The 21930-nt window shown below is 45.1% G+C and overlaps 2 protein-coding genes and 1 long non-coding RNA gene across 10 annotated transcripts in view; 2 read left to right on the forward strand and 1 right to left on the reverse strand.

The window, feature by feature from the left end:
* HSD17B14 (hydroxysteroid 17-beta dehydrogenase 14) lies at positions 1–13321 on the forward strand. 4 transcript variants are annotated; one of them, XM_053363773.1, is made up of 9 exons: positions 1–142; positions 3084–3128; positions 4559–4659; positions 6302–6368; positions 7457–7548; positions 8683–8787; positions 9531–9598; positions 10465–10561; positions 11921–13321. In XM_053363773.1, exons 1-9 carry the CDS (start codon positions 16–18, stop codon positions 12083–12085), a joined length of 867 nt encoding a protein of 288 aa, XP_053219748.1. In that variant the 5' UTR covers positions 1–15; the 3' UTR covers positions 12086–13321. The 4 variants fall into 4 exon arrangements, with proteins under 4 accessions (XP_053219748.1, XP_053219751.1, XP_053219750.1 ...); XM_053363776.1 differs by having other exon boundaries at positions 10440–10561; positions 11921–12007; XM_053363774.1 differs by having other exon boundaries at positions 34–213.
* LOC128400992 (uncharacterized) overlaps positions 4604–21930 on the reverse strand; it is a 21630-nt gene continuing 4303 nt past the window's right edge. For 2 of the 4 annotated variants that reach the window (XR_008327407.1, XR_008327405.1), the window contains 2 exons: positions 19753–19826; positions 16436–18365 (listed from right to left, as the gene is read on the reverse strand). This is a non-coding gene — a long non-coding RNA (uncharacterized LOC128400992). Of the gene's footprint in view, positions 4671–16435; positions 18366–19752; positions 19827–21930 lie in introns of those variants that run through there. The other 2 variants (XR_008327408.1, XR_008327406.1) reach the window with 2 other exon arrangements.
* BCAT2 (branched chain amino acid transaminase 2) overlaps positions 16289–21930 on the forward strand; it is a 23608-nt gene continuing 17966 nt past the window's right edge. Inside the window, exons 1-2 of one of the 2 annotated variants that reach the window (XM_053363772.1) lie at positions 16802–16843; positions 19837–19892. Coding sequence is in view for 1 of the 2 variants with exons in the window: in XM_053363771.1 (XP_053219746.1) it covers positions 16805–16843 (39 nt within the window). In the remaining variant the exon portion in view is untranslated. Of the gene's footprint in view, positions 16844–19836; positions 19893–21930 lie in introns of both variants that reach the window. The other variant, XM_053363771.1, reaches the window with a different exon arrangement.

The following is a 21930-nucleotide window of genomic DNA, read 5'->3' on the forward strand; positions in this document are numbered from 1 at the left end:
ACTGCATTTCCCAGCATGCCCGGAGATACAGAGCATGCGCAATGGGCGAAAACACATGTTGCAGCGACCGCGTCCAAAGTTCAGCTGGATGTTCGTGATTTGGAGGAGCCGCGACAACATCTGGAATGGCAACTGGACTGCGGTACCCGGGCAAGGTCGTCATAGTAACGGGGGGCACCCGGGGTATTGGCGAAGGCATCGTGAGAGAATTTGGTGAGGGTGGAAGGAACGGGGGGGCGGGTTGGGGGCAAAGGAGTTTCTACAAATAAGTGCCGGGGCTCAAATATGCCAGGAAGTCTGGCCTGGAAACCTTGTTCCCCAATCTGTATGTGTGGAGATCGGAGACGGACAGGATAAAGTTGCTTCTGATAGGAATGTGCTCTGCACGAGCTCAGAGGCGATGTTGGCGTTATTGCAAAACCGAAAGTTTTTGGACATAGTTGAGGCAGGGCAAAGAACATTTCCTAGCTTCAGTTCCCAGCATCTCCAAGGCTGGGAGAGAGACCCCTTCCTGAATCCCTGGAGAGCTGCTGCCAGTCAGTGTGGACAACACTGAGCTAGATGGACCAATGTGTTTGTAAAGACCATCGGATTTATTGCTGTCATGAGGCATCCATAAGGCTTCTAGCAGGCAGCAGCTTATGCCACAATACATTTTGATGAGACTTTAAGATGCCTCAGTCAGAAGGACTCTGGACTGACCCTTCTCTGTAATATGGTTGTTTTTTTTACTGCATTGGTCAGTGCTGAGCCCTTGAACTGAAAACAGGAACTGGTGCCCGGACATGAGCTCTTCTTTTTCAGAAATGGGGAGGTGGGGGAAAGGGGAACGTGTTGTTGAAGCAATTTCAGTCTCCCTACCAGGAAATGAAAAGGGACGCGGGTGGCGCTGTGGGTTAAACCACAGAGCCTAGGACTTGCCGATCAGAAGGTCGGCGGTTCGAATCCCCGCCACGGGGTGAGCTCCTGTTGCTCGGTCCCTGCTCCTGCCAACCTAGCAGTTCGAAAGCACGTCAAAGTGCAAGTAGATAAATAGGTACCGCTCCGGCGGGAAGGTAAATTTCCGTGTGCTGCTCTGGTTCGCCAGAAGTGGCTTAGTCATGCTAGCTGGCTCCCTCGGCCAATAAAGCGAGATGAGCGCCACAACTCCAGAGTCGGTCACGACTGGACCTAATGGTCAGGGGTCCCTTTACCTTTACCAGGAAATGCAGGGCATGCTGACTTTCTCTCTGAGGTGAAGCTCTTAAAGTGGGAAAGAGGAATCTATAGCCCCTCCAGATGTCAGAAAACTACAGTTTCCATTATCCCTGGTCATTGCTGGTGAGGGCTGATGGGAGCCTCTCCACCCCTGTGTTAAAGGCACAAAGTTCTGCCTTTGTGGCTTTAGGTAGAGAATCTTCCTCCTAATTTTGCCGTCTCACATGTTGGGCTGACAAAATACACATATTTCAAAGAACAAGGTGGACATCTTTTTCTGGCAGGATTTCTGTACATATGTGGCTTTACTTGGTGATTTTCCACCTGTAAGTCACCACTGTTAATGGCCAGAGCCTAGGGGGTTGGATGGTGAGGCCTTAATCTGAAGTCTAAGACAGGTTGAGCAGCCGCAAAAGGAGCATCTGGCTCTGATTGCCTAGGAAGCATAAGAAAAGCTGGTTTTGCTGACATGAAAACATGAATCTTGTGGCACCTGAAAGACTAGAAGATTCATCATGGCTTCAACATGGACTACAGTCTCTTTCATCAGATGCCTGAAATTATATATTTGGTTGGTAGGCTTTTTGCTGGAGGGGAAGTAAGTGTGGAATGCAAACAGGGAACAAAAGGAGTAATTAAATTAAGAGTTTGTGACAGGTAGGCCCTCTTTGACATCCCTTTTTTGGGGATAGGCATATGTTGAATATCTGCTTGTCACTAAAGGCAGGGAGTCTCTGACAGGATGCAGAAAGACAGGAATCTGAGTTCCAAATAGGTTCATATGTTTTGCTGCCAGTCAGCAGTTGTGCAGTACTTGAAGGTGTTTGTGATGCATGCGGAAGGTCCAATTTCTGTATTCCCAGTTCAGGCCTGAAAAGACCCCTGTCTGTCAGCTGGTATAGGTCAGTGGTTCTCAAAGGGTGTGGCAGGGGAGAATGGCAAGTGTGGCAGGAAGATGCAAGGAGAAAGAAACATTTAAGCATTTCAGTATAGTGTAATACAGTTGTACCTTGGCTTTCAAACAGAATGCGTTCCGGAAGTCCGTTCGACTTCAGAAATGTTTGGAAACAAAGGCGCAGCTTCCGATTGGCTGCAGGACCTTCCTGCAGCCAATCGGAAGCTGCACTTGACGTTTGGCTCCTGAGGCAAAGTTCGCAAATTTGAACACCTACTTCCGGGTTTGTGGCGTTCGAATTCCAAGTTGTTTGTGAACTAAGCTGTTCGAAAACCAAGGTACAACTGTATAGCATAGTATAGTATCAAAATATTATTATTATTCAAGAGCATTGGCTACACTTCTACAGTTCTCCACAACATATTGTTCTGACAGGGATTTTCAACTCTGACAAATTTGAAAGATGAGAAAAGAGAAATATTTATTTGTGTTGATGAGGAGATGATAGTAATTATTTGTCTCAAATTAGACCTGATATAAATGAAAAGATTACCCGGCAAAAGCAAGCTTACGCCTCTCATTAGGCTTGTATTATACATACTTAAGGTACATATCAAAGAGGCTTGTTTATAATTATATTTTGGGGATGAGTCATGATTTTTTGCAGCTGAATTTATACTTTCTGGATGCCCCATGTCCTAAAGTATTTTATTCTATGTTATAAATTATGCACTGCTAGGAGTTGTTTCTTTTTGTTTTCCAATGTTTTTCTTGTCAATTAAAAAATTGATGTGGCATGAACAAATTTTTATTATGTAAGTCTGGCCCAGAGAAAAAAGTTTGAGAATCTCTGGTGTAGACAATGGACCAAGGGTCTGACTCTAGGGTGATTTCTATGCTCCTGAGCAAATGAGTTGCATGCATGTCTGAGAATTGGGCCTCTGGGATATTTTATCTTGCATTCATTTCTTCCCCTAACTTTCCTTCCCAGTTCGCCATGGAGCCAAAGTAGTCTTCTGTGCCCCAGGATCTGAAGGTGAGGCTTGGAGATCTTTCATTACCCCCACTCATTGTTAAAGGGCCCCCTCAGTCTCTCGCTCCCAATACGTATACAGCAGTACCTTGGGTTAAGAACTTACGGTAATTTGTTCTGGTGGTCTGTTCTTAGCCTGAAGCACCACTTTAGTTAATGGCGCCTCCTGCTGCCTCTGCGCCGCCGCTGCACGATTTCTGTTCTCATCCTGAAGCAAATTTCTTAACCCAAGATACTGTTTGTGGGTTAGCGGAGTCTGTAACCTGAAGTGTATGTAACCAGAAGCGTCTGTAACCCGAGGTACTACTATACGTGTATCCAAATCGGTTTGGCTAATGCAAAGGAGATATGCAAGGTTAAGACAGCAGAGGGCAGCAAAATGTCCCAAGAAAGTTGAGGAAAAAAAGCGCGGCTGGAAAAACAGTCCCGTTTTGTGGCAGTGGTAGATATTCTACAGGTGCAGGCTTACAAAAGATGCAGTGATGAAGCTGCACCTTTTGAGTTTCTGCCTGTCAAGTAGGTGTCAAATTGTATAAAGAGCCCTGTCAGGAAAAGGGGGCAACCTAATCCCCAGCCTGCATACTTGCTGCACTTCAAGTGACAATATACAGCCCCGCTCTCTTTCTTTCCTCCTGGAGATTTTCTTCATTTAGGAAAAAGGTGTGTGTTTGGTCCTGAGAACTAGCAACTTGTGCGGTGGCCTTTTTGTGCGAGGATGTCATGTCACTAGGGCAGCCTTTCTTGGCTCTTGTTCCAGTCTGGGCCAGTTGCTGGGAGACCCCCAGTCCCATCACAGAGCTACAGTTTCCAGAGCGGTTTGACATTCAGTCCCTCTTCTCAGGGAGCTCTGGGAATTGTAGCTCTGGGAGGGGAATGGGGGGGGCATCTCCTAACAACTCTTGGCACCCACAACAAATAACGTTTCTCAGGATGCTTTGGGAGAAGCCGTAGTAGTTTTTTTTGGGGGGGGGGTTCAAAAAAATTTATTAACTTTCCAAAAAAAAATTAAACGAACAGACATATAAACAAACATAAATCTCCACTGTATTAAATCAAACTTAGTTACATTGTTAAGTGACTTCCTCATGTCCCCTTGGTTGAATTTCAATGTATATCATTTTAACAGTTTTCCAAATCCAATATTCTTAAAAAATTAACTTGATCGCTTAACATCTTTCTTTCCAATTCAACATTAAACATATTGATTCATCACATTACATATTTAAATCCTAAGCCTATCTGGTATTTGCAAGTTTTTCCAATTAGTTTAACTTAACATGAAGCCGTGGCAGTTTGAAGTGGCTTCATAGGACTTTGTGAGTCCACTGGCTGGGGATAACTTTGTTCTCTGTGTGTCCCTCCTTCCTCTTCTGCTCCTCAGAAGGCCACAGTAACTCTTCTAGTTGTGACTGAGCTTTTATATTTTCCTTCAGGGGAAAGGGGGAAAGTTATTGAAAAGGAGCTGAATGATTCTGCAGGGCCTGGGGAAGGTCACTTTGAGGTCTGCGATGTCCTTCGTGAAACAGACATTAAGGTAAGCTGAAACTGTGGAGGAAAAAGAGTATTAAATTGGGGGAGTTTCTCAGGCACCTCCAAGACCAGCTTTTCCTTTGCTGAACAGGTTGAGAAAGCCCTACCCCAAATTCCAGCTCTCTGTTATTTAAATTTTCTGCCTTTGGGGGCATTCCTCTTGCTGTCTGTGTCTGACCTTTTCCCACAGATTCAGGATAATTTCCCTGTTATTTGCTAAGTGCTTTCCTCACCAAAGTGACCCAAAGCGCTGTAACATTAAAGCCAATGTTGATACATGTCTTAAATAAATACTAAACTAATGCATGCTACACTGTGTTTAAAAGTAACAAATGTGATAAAAATGAAAGGCAGAAGTCACCTGAACGTGATTGGTGAATAGAGCAAACACATTTCCAATAGTTAGAGAAGCAATTGCCAAATAAAGTAATTTAATATAAAGCACCTTCTGTTTCAGCCTTTAAATACCGTATTTTTTGCTCTATAACACACACCTGACCATAACACGCACATCGTTTTTAGAGGAGGAAAACAAGAAAAAAAAATTCTGAATGAAACAGTGGATGTATCATTTTTGTGCTTCATGCTGCGGCCACAGACATGTGATTTGACGGTGAGTTTGGGGTAGCCCAATGCAAAGATCCTGAGGATCCATGTGGATCCATGCTTTGTAACCACGTTTTTGCACCATTGCAGCCCCAGGCAACAGTGGGTGCGTGATTTTTTTGGTGCAGGCTGTAGCCATGGACATGCTATGTGATCTGATGGTGAATTTGGGGTGACCCAATGCAAAGATCCTGAGGATCCATGTGGATCCATGCTTTGTAACCACATTTTAAGTGGGGAGGGAAGGAAAAACAAATAAGGGAAAAGGAGCATGAGAGGGGTGTGCAGAGAAGCAGCTGGCTAAGAATGCAGGAGAGGGATTTAACGGGAGGGAGGAAAGAAAGGCAAAAGTTTCCCCCCACCCAAGCACCCAAACCAGCCAGCTCTCTCTCTCTCTCTCTCTCTCTCTCTCTCTCTCTCTCTCTCTCTCTCTCCCCCACCTGCATGTTTTCAGCAGCACCGGAGCACAGAGAGGAAGGAACGACACTCTGCTTTCCCCTCTGCTTGCCTGGAGTGGAGGGGAGGGGCTTTCCCTGCTCTTTGTTCCGTTTGAGCAAACACAGAAAAGAAACAGAAAAGGGTGGGCAGTAAGACCCTGAGGCAGAATGCAGGAAAGCAGCCGCTTCCTCTTTTCAGGTTTCCCTTCTCCGTGACTCGTGATTTGATTTTTGCCTGATTTTTTAGCTCCAGGGACCACACATTCGCTCAATAACACGCACAGACATTTCCCCTTCCTTTTTAGGAGAAAAAATCTGTGTGTTATAGAGGGAAAAATACGGTACCTGCTGAAAACTTGTCTATTCCACCAGACTTGTGCAGGCAACTAAGAACACATCTTTCCATAACCATTAGTTGATGATCTCTGATTTTAAGCATTATGTGTTTTCATTATCTATAGATATTACTCTACACAGCTACGATATTTTTAGGCTATAGTGGCATAGCTCCTCACTCTCGTTCAAGTAGCTGAATGTTCTAAAATTGTAGAGATTTTTTTGTTCTCTTTCCCGCGGCAATTATATTCATACCCCTCCTTGCAGACTTTGGTTTCTGTGACCGTAGAACTTTATGGACAGCTTGACTGCCTGGTGAACAATGCTGGAGGCCGTGAGTTGTTTCCAAAATTTTGGGGGGCGTGGGAAGAATCGGGATGGTTGTCTCCTGGGAGGTGGGGCCTTCTATGATTAATCAACGACAACAAAACGGCCATGAGGACTAGAAGCCTCGGAGGAAAGACAGCTTTGTGGTTGTCTGTTTAGAAAACGGAAGAGAAAACCAATCACAGTGAATGTCTGTGTTTCTTTGACAGTTTAGGACAGGGGAGGAGAACTTGTGGGCTGTTTTCATGAAAGTTGGTGGAAGCCTGTTGAGATGGAGGGGGCAGGGAGACATGGGAAGGGGGGGGCAAAGCTCTCTGCAAACCGCATTTGGACTCCTGGCAACAGGATAGCAGAAAGAGAACGTAGAGGAGTTGCAGGGGAAAAAGGGGGTGGTGGCCCAGCTTTTCACCAACTCTGGCCTCTAACAGATTACCACTGAGTGAATGCATGGCCCTTCCCTGGTGTAGGGCATTCTAAGCACTTCATATGAGTTATTCCATCAGTTCCAATGCTTACTATTATCCCCATTTTGCAGATGGAGGACTGAGGTTGAGAGAGAGAGAGAGAGAGAGAGAGCGAGAGCGAGCGCAGAAGTTGCTTGCTTAAGGCTGCTCTTGGAAAGGAGTGAGGAGGGTTGAGCCTTTGGGAACTTTTTGACTCCTAGCTGCTCTGTTACATGAGCTGCCTTTATTTTCTGGGCTCACGCTCTGACCCATGAATATCCTTACAGGTGTTGTACCTTTTATGTCAAGGAGCAAAACCTAAGCCCTTATTGGAAAGGAAGCAAAACTACCGTATTTTTTGCACCATAACACTCACTTTTTTCCTCCTAAAAGGTAAGGGGAAATGTCTGTGCGTGTTATGAAGGGAATGCCTACGGGTGGCATGCCTACGGATTTTCCTCCTCTAAAAACTACGTGCGTGTTATGGTCGGGTGCGTGTTATAGAGCAAAAAATACGGTAATTAGGATACTTTTTATTGGGGGGAGGGACACCCAACTCTCATTTTCATATCTGATGTTGGATCTGTAATATTTACATCCCTTCTAAGATGGTTTAGGAACGACAATGAATGTTGAGTATTCTTGCAAACAGATCCGCCTGACCAAACCATAGACGACGTGTCTGCACAGGAGTTCCGCAGCCTCATGGACCTCAATGTGGTGAGCTGCTTCTTAGCCGCTAAGGTGAGCGATTCCAATTTTGTACTTGGGATACTGCCTTTATACCAAGCCAGGCCACTGGTCCATCTGGCTGAGAATTATTTGTAATGAATGTTCTGAAATTGCAGAGATCTTTTTTTTTGGGGGGGTCTCTTTCCCCCTTGCACAAAATCTTGTCTTTTTATATCCCTGCTTCTCTAGCAGTGGCTGAGCTCCTTAGGACTGGTAGGGGTAGCAGGCAGGGACACATGGAACCAACTGGGGACACTTCTCCACCATACATTTAAAGCCCTGTGATGCCACTTTAGACAGTCATGGCTTCCCCCAAAGAATCATGGGAACTGTAAATTGTTACAGGTGCTGAGAGTCGTTAGGAGACTCATATTCCCCTCCTACAGTTCCCAGAGCTCCCTGGAAAGAGGGGTTGATTGTTAAACCACTCTCAAAGAAACCAGCTTTAATCCCTGGCCTCTCCTGTTAAAGTAATAATTATAATAGAATAATAATTTATTATTTATACCCTGCCCATCTGGCTGGGTTTCCCCAGCCACTCTGGGCGGCTCCCAACAGAGGACTGAAAACAGAATAAAACTTCAAACACTGAAAACTTCCCTAAACAGGACGGCCTTCATATGTCTTCTAAAAGTAAGATAGTTGCTTATTTCCTTGACATCTGGTGGGAGGGCGTTCCACAGGGCAGGCGGCACTACCGAGAAGGCCCTCTGTCTGGTAATATTGGGTAGGCCTCCTAGGAAAGTCCTTCAGTCGTAGGAGACCAAGCGTATCCTCCAGACATCAATGGACTACAACTCCCATCATCCCTGCCTGTTAGCCATGCTTGCTGGGGCTGAGCCCACAAAACCTGGAGGTCACATTGGTTACTCCTGGTGTCAAGACCATTAATCTTCAACTGGTGGGTCATGGACTCTACAACGTGGGGATCTAAGATGATCTAAAGTGGGTTGCAACAGCAGCACTTACCAGCAAACAAACACACCATGAGAACAATTCAGAAGTGGGTTCCTAAATGCATGTTTGGGTTAAGGGTGGGTCCCAGCTGAGCCACTTCTAGAGTAGACAATACTGTGCTAGATGGATCAATGGTCTGGCTCCATTCAAGGCAGCCTCATCTATCGGGATCTTTCCTCTCACAAGCAGGCCGCCCTGCCTCACCTCCGCAAAACGAAAGGGAACATCATCAACATCGCCAGCCTTGTTGGTCTCATTGGACAGAAGTATGCAGTGCCGTATGTTGCAACCAAGGTAATCCAGAGCAACATCTAGAACTTGGATTCAGGCACCCATCCTCCCCACCCTCCCCTTCTCGTTGTAAAGATTGGACCGCCAACTTTTGTTTACAAGCATCTGCTTCTGTGGTCTTAATCACAAGGGATAATCCCAAACGATAGTGCCTGTCTTTATGCCATTGGAAATCCACTTTCTGATTTCCACATATCTAGCTGCTGTTTAACGACATAGGAGCGAGACAGCTTTCCTCACTCCGGTCAGTTGGCAATTTTTTCTAAACCAGTGTGTGTGTGTGTGCTTGCTTACTTTGGCCAAAACAAATTGACTAGTTTTATTACACCAGGCTTAAACCTCCATGTAACACAAATGACCAGTGCAGTTTTTTGTTTTTGTTTTTTTAAAACAGAATTCCATACTTTAACTAAGGACTCTTCTGTCCTTCAACCTATTCAATTTTGGATTAGCCTCTTGTGGGTGATGTAAATCAGTGGGATTACTTATTTGCAACATCATTAAAATAAAAAAGTCACCAAAGATGGGAGCAAAGCGGTAAGAAAACATTGGCCTGTTATTTGGGTTGCCAACTTTTAATTGTCGACTCCTTCTTTCAGAGGAACGCAAGGGACGTTGTCAATTTACTTGCCAAGAAAAGCTTCAGATTGTTTTCTGTACAGCAAGATGCTATCAGAGGCTGTGTCATTTCCTCCTCCTCTCTGGTCCGTTGGTAACCCTCCCTATTAATGCCTCTGACTTTGCAGGGTGCTGTTACTGCAATGACAAAAGCTATGGCCATCGACGAGAGCAAATATGGTGTCCGAGTCAACAGGTACTGTAGTGGCAGCTGGCAGTGAAGCTCTGTTGTGCACGAGGCTTTCCAGGGTGATCAGCTTTCCTCCTTCCATGTGTGCAGGGTGTTTGTTTGGACACCATTTCAAACAAAAGTATGGGAAGTGTAGAGGATTTTGCACAAAGTTCTGAAAGGATCCCTCCGGACTTGGTGCATGGGCAAATGGCAAATGTGGTTCAGTGTTAGCAAGTGCGATGTGATGCACACATTGGGGCAAAATAGATCTTAAATTCACATCTGAACTGGCAGGTGGCTTGACCAGGAAATAGTGGATAACGGTGGCTGGCTCAGTGAAGATGTCAACCCAGCGTGTAGAGGGATGCTAGACATGATTGAAATCTAGACATGATTTAACGAAGGCAGGTGTTACCCTGGCCATATCTGCAGTCTCCAGGAATGGATGTAGCTGGAGCACAACTTATTTATTGGCAGGACATTAGCAACCAAGCATAAGATTTCACTGTGAATTATAATTATAAATTACCTTATATACCACCTTTGTCTTCCAAGGAGCTCAAGGTGGTGTACGTGGTTCCTCCCTCCCCATTTTATTCTCACAACAACCCTGTGAGGTAGGTTAGGTTGGGAACTGGCGACTGGCCCAAGGTCACCCAGCGAGCTTCATGGCTGCGTGGGGATTTGAACCCTGCTCTTCCAGGTCCTAATCTGATATTCTAACCACTGGCTCTCTGTGAATCAAATTTAAAGTCGATATGGGAGTCTCTACTTCTGGAAATAACAAAGAGGGGACATCTTTCCTCACTAATTTTGAAATGGATCTGCTTTCTACCTCTCCACCCCCCTCTTCTTTTAAAAAAAGAAACCCCCAACTATTTGAATTCCAGCATCTCACCTGGCAATATCTGGACTCCTATGTGGGAGAAGCTTGCAAGCCAGACAGCTGACCCAGAAGCAACGATCCAGGAAGGCATAGATGCTCAGGCAAGTGCATTGTGGGGAAACAGGTCTGGTGTTGCTAGAGAGAAAAGTTTCCATCCTACATACGGGGGGGGGGGCTGTGTAGCTGTTGTAAACAAAAATTGCCCTTTTCCCTTATGGGGTATCTAAGAGCCCATATAGAGTCCTTACATAGGTTCCCTATTGGTAGGAGATAATAACAGAGGCCAACCAGAGACTATTGAGAAGCAAAGCAGCTAGTAAGCTTGATCTTTATTGATCTGTTGCAACAGGATGCTCCCCTCACCCGCAGGAGAGGAAGAGGAACCCAGAAAATTGGCATGCAAGGCCTTATAAAGACTTTTGAAATTGCCACTCTGTAGATTAAGACCTCCCCCAGAAACATCATACATACATCACAGAAGGGATGTAACCTAAGACTACCCCTCAGATACATTACACCTGCACCACAGAAAAGGCGGTCTAAACAGAAATTTGAATGTTATTTTTCTCCTGTTTATCTCCTGTCTGGCAGGTTATTTGATTGGATTGCTGGGGTAGCCTGGCCAGTCTTTTGTAATGATAAATACTTAGTTCCTGGGCCATGTCACAGGCTCACACCCTATTCAAACACAGACATACCCTTAAGACAGGATTTGTGAAGGAAAAGACAATGGGGAGGCTTTTCCATTTTCCTTTGACCTTGCAGAGAAAACATTAGGTCAGTTTGGGACAGTTTGGGAATCAAAATGGTTCCAGGTCGGTCTTCCTGTGCTGATCTATGTATGTGCTTGGTTGGTACACTTATGGACATTTGACATATATCTAAGACCTCAAAATTCCTATCACATAGCCAACACTGGGGGGGGGGGATATGGCCAGACCTCTGCACCAAGGAAACCCTGATCCTGCAACCTCCCTATAGTGTGCAAATTAATGACATTTGTATATATGAGCTATTTCTGCATAGATCCGGTGTCAGGAACCTGTGGCCCTCCAGGTGTAACTAAACTTCCACTCCCATCACCCCTAGCCATTGGCCATGCTTGCTGGGCCTGATGGGAGTTGTAGTTCAGCAACATGCGGCAGGCCAAAGACCTCCCACCCCTGGCGTAGCTGCCAATTTTTCTGTTTAGTTATGGGAAAAGCCAAAGTGTCATGCAAAGCATTGGACGTCTCACTAATCAGCTTCTTAGCCTGACCTCTTAACTTTTGAGATCTCATAGATTTATGGACTAGAAACTTGTTTTGGTGTTTTTTTTAACTGAGTCTCAGGGGCTAGAAACTTGTGTCTTCTTTAAACTGAACGCTAAGAGTATGAAGTAAAAGCACCAGGTAGGAGGAATGGGCTGTGCACACTCATAAGGTGCAAAATACTGATTTCCCTCTCAACTGTACTTGCAGCTTTTGGGACGAATGGGGACCCCAGCGGAATGTGCTGCAGCTGCTCTGTACCTCGCTTCTGAGGCCACATTCTGCACTGGCATCAACCTGGTGCTTAGTGGCGGAGCTGAACTTGGATACGCACAGAAGAGCCACAGAGAGCTGAATCCCAGCTTGGAAGACTAGCTGGAGTCAGAAAGGAAAGCACAAATGTCTTCAGTGGTTAGTTGATAAGGTGGGCTTATAAGAACAGCTGCAGCTCCAGTGTTGATTTTACTCAAGCCATCCTTTCAAAAAGTCAGAATGTCCACAGGATAGCAACTACGTTTTTATCTGTCTTAGCCAAAACAGTAAGAGCCCTGTGGCACTTTTAAAGACTTAACAAATCCAGATATGCCCCAGGGATGAAGGGGATTCTTCTCCACACACACACACACACAGCAGGTTTCCACGCCTGTCTCTGACAATTGTTTAGCAAGCAGAAAGGCAACAGCTCAAGCTTTTCCAGTACAGTGGTACCTCGGGTTACATACGCTTCAGGTTACAGACTCCACTAACCCAGAAATAGAACCTCGGGTTAAGAACTTTACCTCAGGATGAGAACAGAAATCGTGCTCCAGCGGCGTGGCGGCAGCAGGAGGCCCCATTAGCTAAAGTGGTGCTTCAGGTTAAGAACGGACCTCCAGAACGAATTAAGTACTTAACCTGAGGTACCACTGTACTTTTATGTTCCCATGTAGGGCAGGAGAAAGGGGACCTCTGGCCCACAACCCAATTATGGCCTGCAATGCTGTTTTCCCCAAACTAAACCCACCTGTCCCAAACCTGACCCCATTTGCGATGTCAATTGTGGGGCAGGCAGAGGCATCGCTGGATCGGCTGTGAGATCCAGATTCACACAGCCAGTCCTTGTAGAAAACAGGTTTGAAGTCACTGCCTATCTTGAGCCTGAAGATAAGCAGTGCTTCGAAGCCCTGAGGAATCATCACGTGATGTAATTGTGACATCAGGCGGTTGACAGGTGCCCACCTACCTACCTATCAAATTTGGTCCTTTGAAGGCTAGGGGAGAAAAGGATCTGGCCCACCGGACCAGTGAATAACCCTGTTTGCCATGGAGCTAAAGGCATAGGAGCGTAGTCAGAAGAACGGTGGCAACTCAGTCCTTAATTTTGCTTTACATGTTCCAGGTCTTAATACTGAAAACAGGTTCTACAGCTTAGCCCCAAGGAGTTCCTAGATTAACACCATAGGCCTGTTTGTCATGCAAATATGCTCAAGGTCAGCTGGACCTTGAAGCTGAACATGTGGCGGTGAAGATTTTGTTATATTTAACATTTGCCTTTTGATCAGTGACCATGGAAATTCTTATCCTGAATCTGCTTGTTAAATAAATACATTGGAAAAGACTGACTTAAAAATGTGACGCCTCATTGGGCTTCAATGCTGTTGGCCGACAAAGATTATCATCTAAAAAAAAGCACCACCCCGCCTGATTTCTCCAAGAAATCGAGGAGCTTATGGGGCTTGTCCCCTCCAGCTTTTATCCTCACAACTATCCTGTGAAATCAGCCAGTCCTTGTGTTCACAGTGCTTTAAAATGATTCGAGTCGGAGAACCCACCAGAAGGAGTTGGGCCTCCTGGTCAGAGACTAGATTCTGCGGCCTTGTTCCCACTTTTGCACCTTTCCCAGGCTTCTGTTCTGTTCCTCTAACTCTGTTCAAATGGCATGTGGGTAGATTGCTCTTATCTGTTTGCAAAGAGAACTTCCAGCATGTCCAGCTGATCAGGGGTGAGGTGGGCTGGGGGTGGAATGCCCTGACTTGCACCTGTTCCTTTAAGAACAGCTTGATTTGCAGAAATCAGCCACTGAATTCATGGCCATGAGATAAAAAACCCCCGCCTATTAATTGTAGGAGTACCCTCCTTTTTAACACACACATATAGCCAGATCTCCATGATGGGCAGTATATATGCTATCTAAACAGGGCCATTGTGTTCTCAGAAGTGGTTGTGTTTAACCCTTTGAAAAGGATCTCTGGCATATCTTTGCTCCAACTGAGGCTGGCCGTGAATGCTGCCTTGGAAAAGGATGTCTGCATAAACAGAATAAAGTGTTCACAAGGAGACCTGGGCACAGTTCCTGTTTTAACAGCTGTTCCCACCCCAGAGGCAGCTGTTTCTCTGCTCTGTTGGGGGGGGGGGGAATAGCTGCGTGAACAGCCAGCACCTTCTGCGGTAATGAGCAGTCTATGCAGCAAAATCAATTACTCCAGGGCTCCCTTAATTGCTTCTTTCAAGCCAATTAACTAATGTCCTGGAGGAACAGAGCATTAGCTCTTCATTGACTAGGTACATGCTAGAATTTCTGGTTGCCACTCCATGCCCCCCCATGCCCCCAAGAACAGCCACTGCTGCATGAGAAGTGCAGATGGGGAAGGCAACTTCACATGTTGAGTTTCTGGCTGCCAACATGTACAACAATACTGCCCTGAAAATATAGCAACCCTCTTCATAAAACCTCAGTCCCTCTGTCTCCTGTCAAACTATGGGTGGGTGGGTTGTGGTCACTCCCTCTGACAATGTTGTTGTTGTCGTCGTTATATGTGTGTGTCAAATTTATATATTTTCTACTGCTTAATGCTTACATGGCTTCTAAACCAAAATATTTTAAACTAATTCTATAACGTCTGCATTTAAAGCAGTATCATACCACTTCAAACAGTCATGGCTTCCCCCCAAAGAATGCTGGGAAGAGTAGTTTGTTATGGGAGCTGAAGGTTGTTAGGACACCCCAATTCCCCTTCCAGAACTACTGTTCCCAGAGTCACCCCTCGTTCCATGGAACTGAGAATGGTAGCTCTGCGAGAGGAAGAGGGGGCTCCTAACAACTCCTAGCACCAAACAACAAACTTCAGCCCCCAAAATTATTTGGGGGAAAGCTATGACTGTTTAAAATGGTATGATATTGGTTTAAATGTGCAGTGCAGACGGGGCCTTAAAATACAGTATATTTAAAAAGGGACCATAAAACAACCCTATTAAAATATAAACCTCCATGATTAAAATGTGAAATTAAAACAGCTAAACAATACAGGAGACTCAGGTCAAGCAATCAGAGGAATTCTTATGTAAAAAAAGTGCATCTTCAAAAGCTGGCAGAATGCCAATACAGATGTTGCAAGAGTTGGTGGGTAAGTGAATGGTTTTGTTCTAGGTTTTCCCATCTGGATTATTACTCCTCTTCGATTCCAAAACTCATGAATCCAGGATGTGCTCTTTCCGCTTTAGGCAAGCACATAAACACTTTCTACACCATTCAGATTTTTTTAAAAAAATGTGTTTATTGTCTCCCCTCCCATTTTTACAAAAAATGAACTAAAATAAATAAAATACAATTACTTGAAAAAAATTCATTGTCTTCAAAGTGCTTAAGACCTCCTCTTGTTCATCCTCCTAAGAGCCCTGTGAGGTAGTTAATTTTTACTATTTTAACCAGTAAGGCTGGGAGATCTTGCTGTCATTTGCTCAAGGACATGGCTAAACAGGGAGAACATCAATAACATTTAGGATTTAAATATGAGTTTTTGTAAGTGCCTAAAGCCTTTGCGTACATGATCCTCATGATCTTTGTAAGTACAGCCAGCTTTTATGGTAGGGTAGGATTATAATTATCCCCCCCCCCTTTTCTTACAAAATAGGTGAGAGGAAAGACTGAAGCTCAATAGTGCCTTGCCAATTGCCAGTCAGTGAGTTCACAGCTGTGCCGTGAAGACAAAAACAGGGGCTTTCGCTTTCCATCTCTTAGCTCATGATTTTAACAACCACAACTCTGGACCCAGATTAACGCTTTAGACCCTGATTCACACAGCGGCTCCTGTGCTGCCTTGTGCATTGCAACTCTTGGATACCTAGACATATTTTTACTAAAGGTGCCTTTCCACAGCTCTGGTTAGTCCAGTAAGAAGTCATGCTTTTCAGTTTCCTTCTGTTGTGGCTTTCTAGTCTAAACCGATTTTTAACTGAACACTTGATGTGTTATGCCCTCCCATTTACTGTTCCCTGTTCTAAGTTTATGGGAGGGCTATAACGTTTAAAATAAATAACACCCAAGCCAGATGACGTGGGTGTTTGTGCACATTCTTGAATCCCTCCCTGCTGTTGGCCATGCCCCTGTGCTGCTGTTTGCTTGCTCTGTGCATAGTCAGATGCAAAGCTGACACATGTGCTCCTTGAAGGGTGTATGTGAAACTGCCAGCTTTGCCATTGGATGGGTGAGTGGGCGTGTGTAGGGAAAGCGAGTGTGATTGGCTGCAACATCCCCCCCTACTTTGTAGAGGGTATTTGTGCCAAGAAAAACGAAGATGTGTTTGTGTGTCTAAAATACATGTACACATTTCCAGAAATCCTTTCCTAACAGACACCCTTCATTCTTCTTGCATCATCAGTGCTTCTGATCTTGCCTTTATCAGCTACCCTAAATGTAGCCGTTTCTGTAAATGTAAATGTTTCTGTTTTGCTCAACTTGCTTGTTGCTTTTTAATCATACATAAGTAAGAATGTGCTGAATACGTCGCAGTACTGAATATAATCTCGATGTAATTCCTTATTAGGGTTGTAGAGCCTTCGCATTTTAACTCGACGTTTAAATGAAGTCGACCGGGGGAAGGGAAGCCAAGCCCTTTGCACATACTTAGCGGCGCACTCATCCTTCAAAATTTGACATTGAAAACAAAGGCGTCCTGAGCTGCGCCCTCTTTTCAGCTCGAGCCTTTTTGTCATTTAGAGCCGCATGGAAAGTAGACAAATAGAGGTGGAGCTGGAGGCGGGCGAGGGGCGGAACCTTTCTGCCCCGGCTCCAGCAGGCCCCGCCCGGCCTCATTAGACAGAAGCACCACCAACAGCATGGCAGTGACGGCGGGAGTCCCGCGCTCTTTGGGGCGGGTAAGTTGGGGAAGGGGAGGGGGGCCAAGAGGGAAGGAGACCCGGCGGCCTTTCCCCGCAGCCCATCCCCAAATAAAAGGGAAGGGGGCTGCACTTCCGGTATGGGGGTCACGGTGGTGGGCTCAGTCCTGTCCTTAAATAGCTCCGGGCGGGAACGTAGCTCCCACGTTAAAAACAACCAAAAAACATCCTCGTCTTCTTTTAGCCAATCTCTTCTCTAAATCCCTTGCCCAGTTCCTAAACAGATACTTATTACCCATTTCCTTCCAGATGGGTATTAGCTTGCTTCTTCCCCAGTCCTTCTTTCCAAGGAGGCACCCCCAACCCCGATATTCGCCTGGTCACTCACCACCTGGCTCTTCCAATAACTGTTTTTAGCCTGGAAAAGATTGTGATCAGTAGTAACACGTTACCTATTTTCCCCTCCCTCAAGCCCCATATCTCTTCTCCAACAGAGGAAATTTACTGAACTGGATAGCCCCGCTCCAGCTGGCTCCCTACAGTCAAATAAATTCCCAATTTGATATTTCCCAAAAGCACATCACTGCCAAGTTGTTACAAAACACACTTCTCCCCGCCTCTTGAGATCTTTTAGTCCTAAAAACATGGCTAAATCTTTTTGTCCTAAAAATAACACTCTCCTCAGCTATATTTCCTTTAATTCCTCATGAGAAATTCCTTAGGGCACCCAGAGCAGTACTTTTCCACACCTAAGGTACTGTTCTCATACTCTTTCTTTTTTTTAACAATTTTTGACACAAGGGGTGCTTTGTACAATAGGAAGAATTTTGATTTTTAAGTCTATGGTGATGGCTGCCTCCCTCCCCCCCTACCTGGTCTTGCTTGAAATGGCATCGATTTGACCCATGCAGCTTATCCCGCTCAAAATTCCTCCAGGCTTAGGGTAGATTTTTTCCAAGAACAACTTTATCCTGCTTCAGTGATTGGAGTGTTATGCTCCTCAGCAGCTGTAACTTCCCTGTGATTTTTAAGAATGGCAATATGCTTAAACGGAATAAGGAGCAATTTAAGTGTTCACTACACAGATAAAACCCTGTGGACTTTAAAAACAACTGCTAACATTCAGTTTATGCGTTTCTGATGCGAATGTGTTTCTGATGCTAACTTAATAGACACTAAAACACGTGGGTTTGGCAGTGGGGTTATGAAAGTTCATGTTGGTTATGAGGAAATTGTGGATTCTCTATCCGTTCCTTGTAAACTCTGCCTGGAAATATCAACACCTGGAGCAACCCCATTTTGTCATTATTCTTGTCCTGACCTGTTATACAAATCTAGGGGCTGCCCCTCCCTTTGCAGCCACAGTCCCATGGCAGCATACCTCCTGCTTTCTTTATTTAAGTTGGCATGATATTCTCACTTACCTGGAACACTGTGTTCTCTCTTCCGCTTCTTTTTTCTACCACTCCACCCCTGACTTTCTGACATGCATCTTGCGAGAGAGCTGCAACTTCCTGATAAATAGAGCTGATTGTGTTCAGAGGCCTGGATTGGGTTTCTACTGGAGGAGAGAGAGCAATTTCAAAGTGTTATATTGCTTGTCGGCAATGAAAAGAGGAACAGTTGCCAAGGCACTGAAAATTCTGCAAAGGCCAAGAATTATGGTCGCCACTACTGCTGAGTTTCTCTCTTCAGTCCCCTGCTGTCATGCCAAGAGCAGGGAAGTGTCCTTTCTGGTTATTTTGAGATCCAACTCAGTTGTTTCTCACTCATTAACAGAGGTGTGTGTATTCTGCACCCAGCAAAATTAAATTCAGTGCAAAGGAAACCCAGGAGTTTGGCGTTGCTGGCTGCAGGTTGCAGCAGCTCTGGACAAGATGTTCCCTGCTGAGACCCTCCTCCTGTCAACGGGTGAGGGGGGCTTCTTGGTTTTCATGACACTGCTCCGAGCAGAGATGAGTGGATGTATCTATCCCCTCCCTTTATGAATGATGCTAATTCAGGGGTACTGTAGGGAATGTAAAGGGTGGTTAGATACAGCTGCCTGTCACAGTCGAGAGTGGTGAGTCATTCATATATAGGGGTAGGGATTGGGCAGGCATCAGCAGTGGGCCCTGCCAGGGAACTAGGGTTCTAGCAACTGTCCATGGGTGCCAGGGGAGTCTTTAGCATATGTGCCGCTGGGGTGCAAAGATCCTCCCAGCGTCCCCAAGTCTGACAAGCACCGCCGTTGTGAATGACAAGTGCCGCTGCTTGCACAGCACGTCTTTGGTAAATGAGTGCACAAAGTCAAAAGTCCTTTAGTAGGTATACATTTCGGTAATACCCAGGTACATACCATACTTTTCCGTGTTAAGGCTAGGTTTTTTTCTTTAAAAATTATGCTAAACAGTATGAGTCATCTTATACATGGAGCCATCTCCCCCCATTTTCTTAAAATCGAGTTCCCCAAAATGTCTTATACATGGGGACGTCTTATACACGGAAAAATACGGGCATGTATTTCGTTTTTCTAGCTTGATCAAAATTATTATTTCATAACAGGTAGATAGTTAAGAGCTTAGGCAGCTTCAGCACTGGGCGCCTGGTGCCCCTCAGAATTCGGTGCCTAGGTACCCCGCCAGGTGCTAATGCTAGCTTTGAAGACCTGAATGTTGTAGTTGTACCATTGGCTGATGGCAGTAAATCAGCAAGGGCTTCTAACTTCCAGTTGCGGAGCAAGAACAACAAGGCTTTCCTCCTTTAAACTGGAGCTTCAGAACCCCTGATCTGTAATAAATGAGATTTGTACTTGTCTATGTAGATAATCCCAATGTATGGCTCATGGATTGCAGGAGGTAGGTGGTTTTGCCTCCCTCAGCCACCATTTTGCACTTGGTTGGTGCACCTCAGGGTTCAAGTAAAAACAACAGCAAAGTAGATTGTGCCAGCCTGATGTCTGCCCATACCTGCTTTAGATTATAGGCCTGATGAGTGGGCAACCACTGCCACCGTTTTCTTGTTTTGTTTTGTTTATGCTTCCCTAAGAGAAGAAGAAAAAGAGGAGAGATGAGAGAAGCCTTAAGGAAAGTTATAGAGAGAGACAAAGGTGTGCAAACATATATTTTTATATATATATATATATATATATATATATATATATATATATATATATATAATTTATAAAACAAAAACAGGTCCCATATTTCCCTGGATTAAAGGAAGCGACTGCACATTAAATCACATCTTACTTAGTTTATATATCCTCAGTTCCATATGTTTGCTTCATTGGTATTTTTTATTCTGATCCCAGTAGCTGAGTTCTGCAGAACATTTAGTTAGGAATGAGTGGGGAACGATTAGTTGGTGAGAAAACATTCCTGCTTAGATGTGCCCTGGCTACCAGAAGGTAAAGTGGCTGTGATTCGGTGGGAGGTTAACTACAATGGGGAATAAGGCTATCATAGCTACTAGCCATCATGCCTATGTTCTGCTTCCACTGCCTCTGAATACTAGCTGCTGAGAATCACCAGTGGGCAGGGAGTGCTCTTGCTCTCAGGTCTTGCTTGTGGGCTTCCCATGGGCATCTAGCTGGCCACTTTGAGAACAAGGTGTTGGTGCAGATGGGCCTTTCATAGCAGGGTTTTTCTTAAGTGCATGTGATATTTCTATTTCCACAGGTCCAGTCACTGTCTGTTTAAGGTCCTCCCCATTTTGTTCTTACAACAGCCCAGTGAGGTTTTAGATTAGGATGAGATACAATCACTAGTCCAAAGCTACCTAATGACTTCCATGGCCAAATTGGGGGTTTGAAAACAGGCCTCCCCAGTCTTTGTCCAACACTCTAATCCCTACACCGCGCTGATGATTCTCATAATAGATCTCATATCTACGTGTGATGTGAATCTCCATGATGGAGAAGCTTGGAAGCGGTAGTATCAGATTACCACCTGCTGCTGCCTTGTGTGTGTTTAAGGTGGCTGTTTTTAAATTAGATTGTTCAGTGATTTGTGACAGAAAAAGCCACCTGGCACTGCACCAAAAATATAATCCACTTGATCAAAAGTCTCCAAGCAGCATACAGATAAATAGTAGATAAAACCTAAATCAAAATCCACCATTAAAAACAACAACCCAAATATATCATAATTATAAAACAAAGACAAAACTTTAAAAACAAATATAAGTAACCAGGTTATATGTCTGGGTAGGCTTGCTTTTCAGCACGCATATCAAACAATGCAGTGAGGGCATCTGTCCAATGTCAGTGGGCCAGGGAAGGTCTGAGACAAAGATGCTGGTTCAGGGACGTTGGTGTAGTGTTGAGATAGCCAATGTGGTTCCCTCCAGATGTTGCACTACAACCCCCCTAATTCCCAACCAGCATTGGCCACAGAGTTTGTGGGAGTTGGAGTCCCGCAGCAGCTGGAGGGCACCACCCAACTAGCTACCCCTGGTGCATTGTCTCCCTTTCTCCTCTGGAATAACTCGGGCCAAGTGGTATGGCAGAGCAGAGACCCACTGCAGAAAGAGCCTCCACTTGAAATACAGTGGTACCTTGGGTTAATAACTTAATTCATTCCGGAGGTCCGTTCTCAACCTGAAACTGTTCTTAACCTGAGGTACCACTTTAGCTAATGGGGCCTACCGCTGCCGCCACACGATTTCTGTTCTCATCCTGAAGCAAAGTTCTTAACCTGAAGCACTATTTCTGGGTTAGCGGAGTCTGTAACCTGAAGCGTCTGTAACCTGAAGTATTTGTAACCCGAGGTACCACTGTACTGCAATGGCTTTGAGCAACCTGCCCTTCTTGTTCAGTTTTGTGGCTATTGCTTCTGCGGACCGATGCTGGCTTCCCTATTTCACAGGAGAGCATTAAAACGCTCCCTCTTGTGGTTGTTATTAATCTCTCACAATCCCTCATTTGCCTCCTAATCCCCTTAATTAGAGGTTGACTTAATGCTCGGAGGCTAGAATTTCATGTCTGCTGTCAAGCTAGTTTGCTCTCTGCCACGTGGCTCTTGAGGCCTTCAGCAGCGCGTCTTGGGGTATCCGATTTCTCCCAGCGGCCCTTCTCTTTCCCCTCAGATGATTTTGTACATTTAGCTGGCATATCAACTGAATCCCCTGTTTTGCCTTAATTTGTT

This window comes from Podarcis raffonei, chromosome 13, assembly GCF_027172205.1.
Source record: "Podarcis raffonei isolate rPodRaf1 chromosome 13, rPodRaf1.pri, whole genome shotgun sequence".
NCBI lineage: Eukaryota > Metazoa > Chordata > Lepidosauria > Squamata > Lacertidae > Podarcis > Podarcis raffonei.

What these genes read in the sequence shown, in the direction of transcription:
- HSD17B14 (XM_053363773.1), top strand. Translation starts at nt 16, where the DNA reads ATGCCCGGAGATACAGAGCATGCGCAATGGGCGAAAACACATGTTGCA. An exon ending in GGAATGGCAACTGGACTGCG is followed by an intron (nt 143 to 3,083) that starts GTACCCGGGCAA and finishes TTTCCTTCCCAG; the next exon opens with TTCGCCATGGAGCCAAAGTA. An exon ending in AGGAAGGCATAGATGCTCAG is followed by an intron (nt 10,562 to 11,920) that starts GCAAGTGCATTG and finishes CTGTACTTGCAG; the next exon opens with CTTTTGGGACGAATGGGGAC.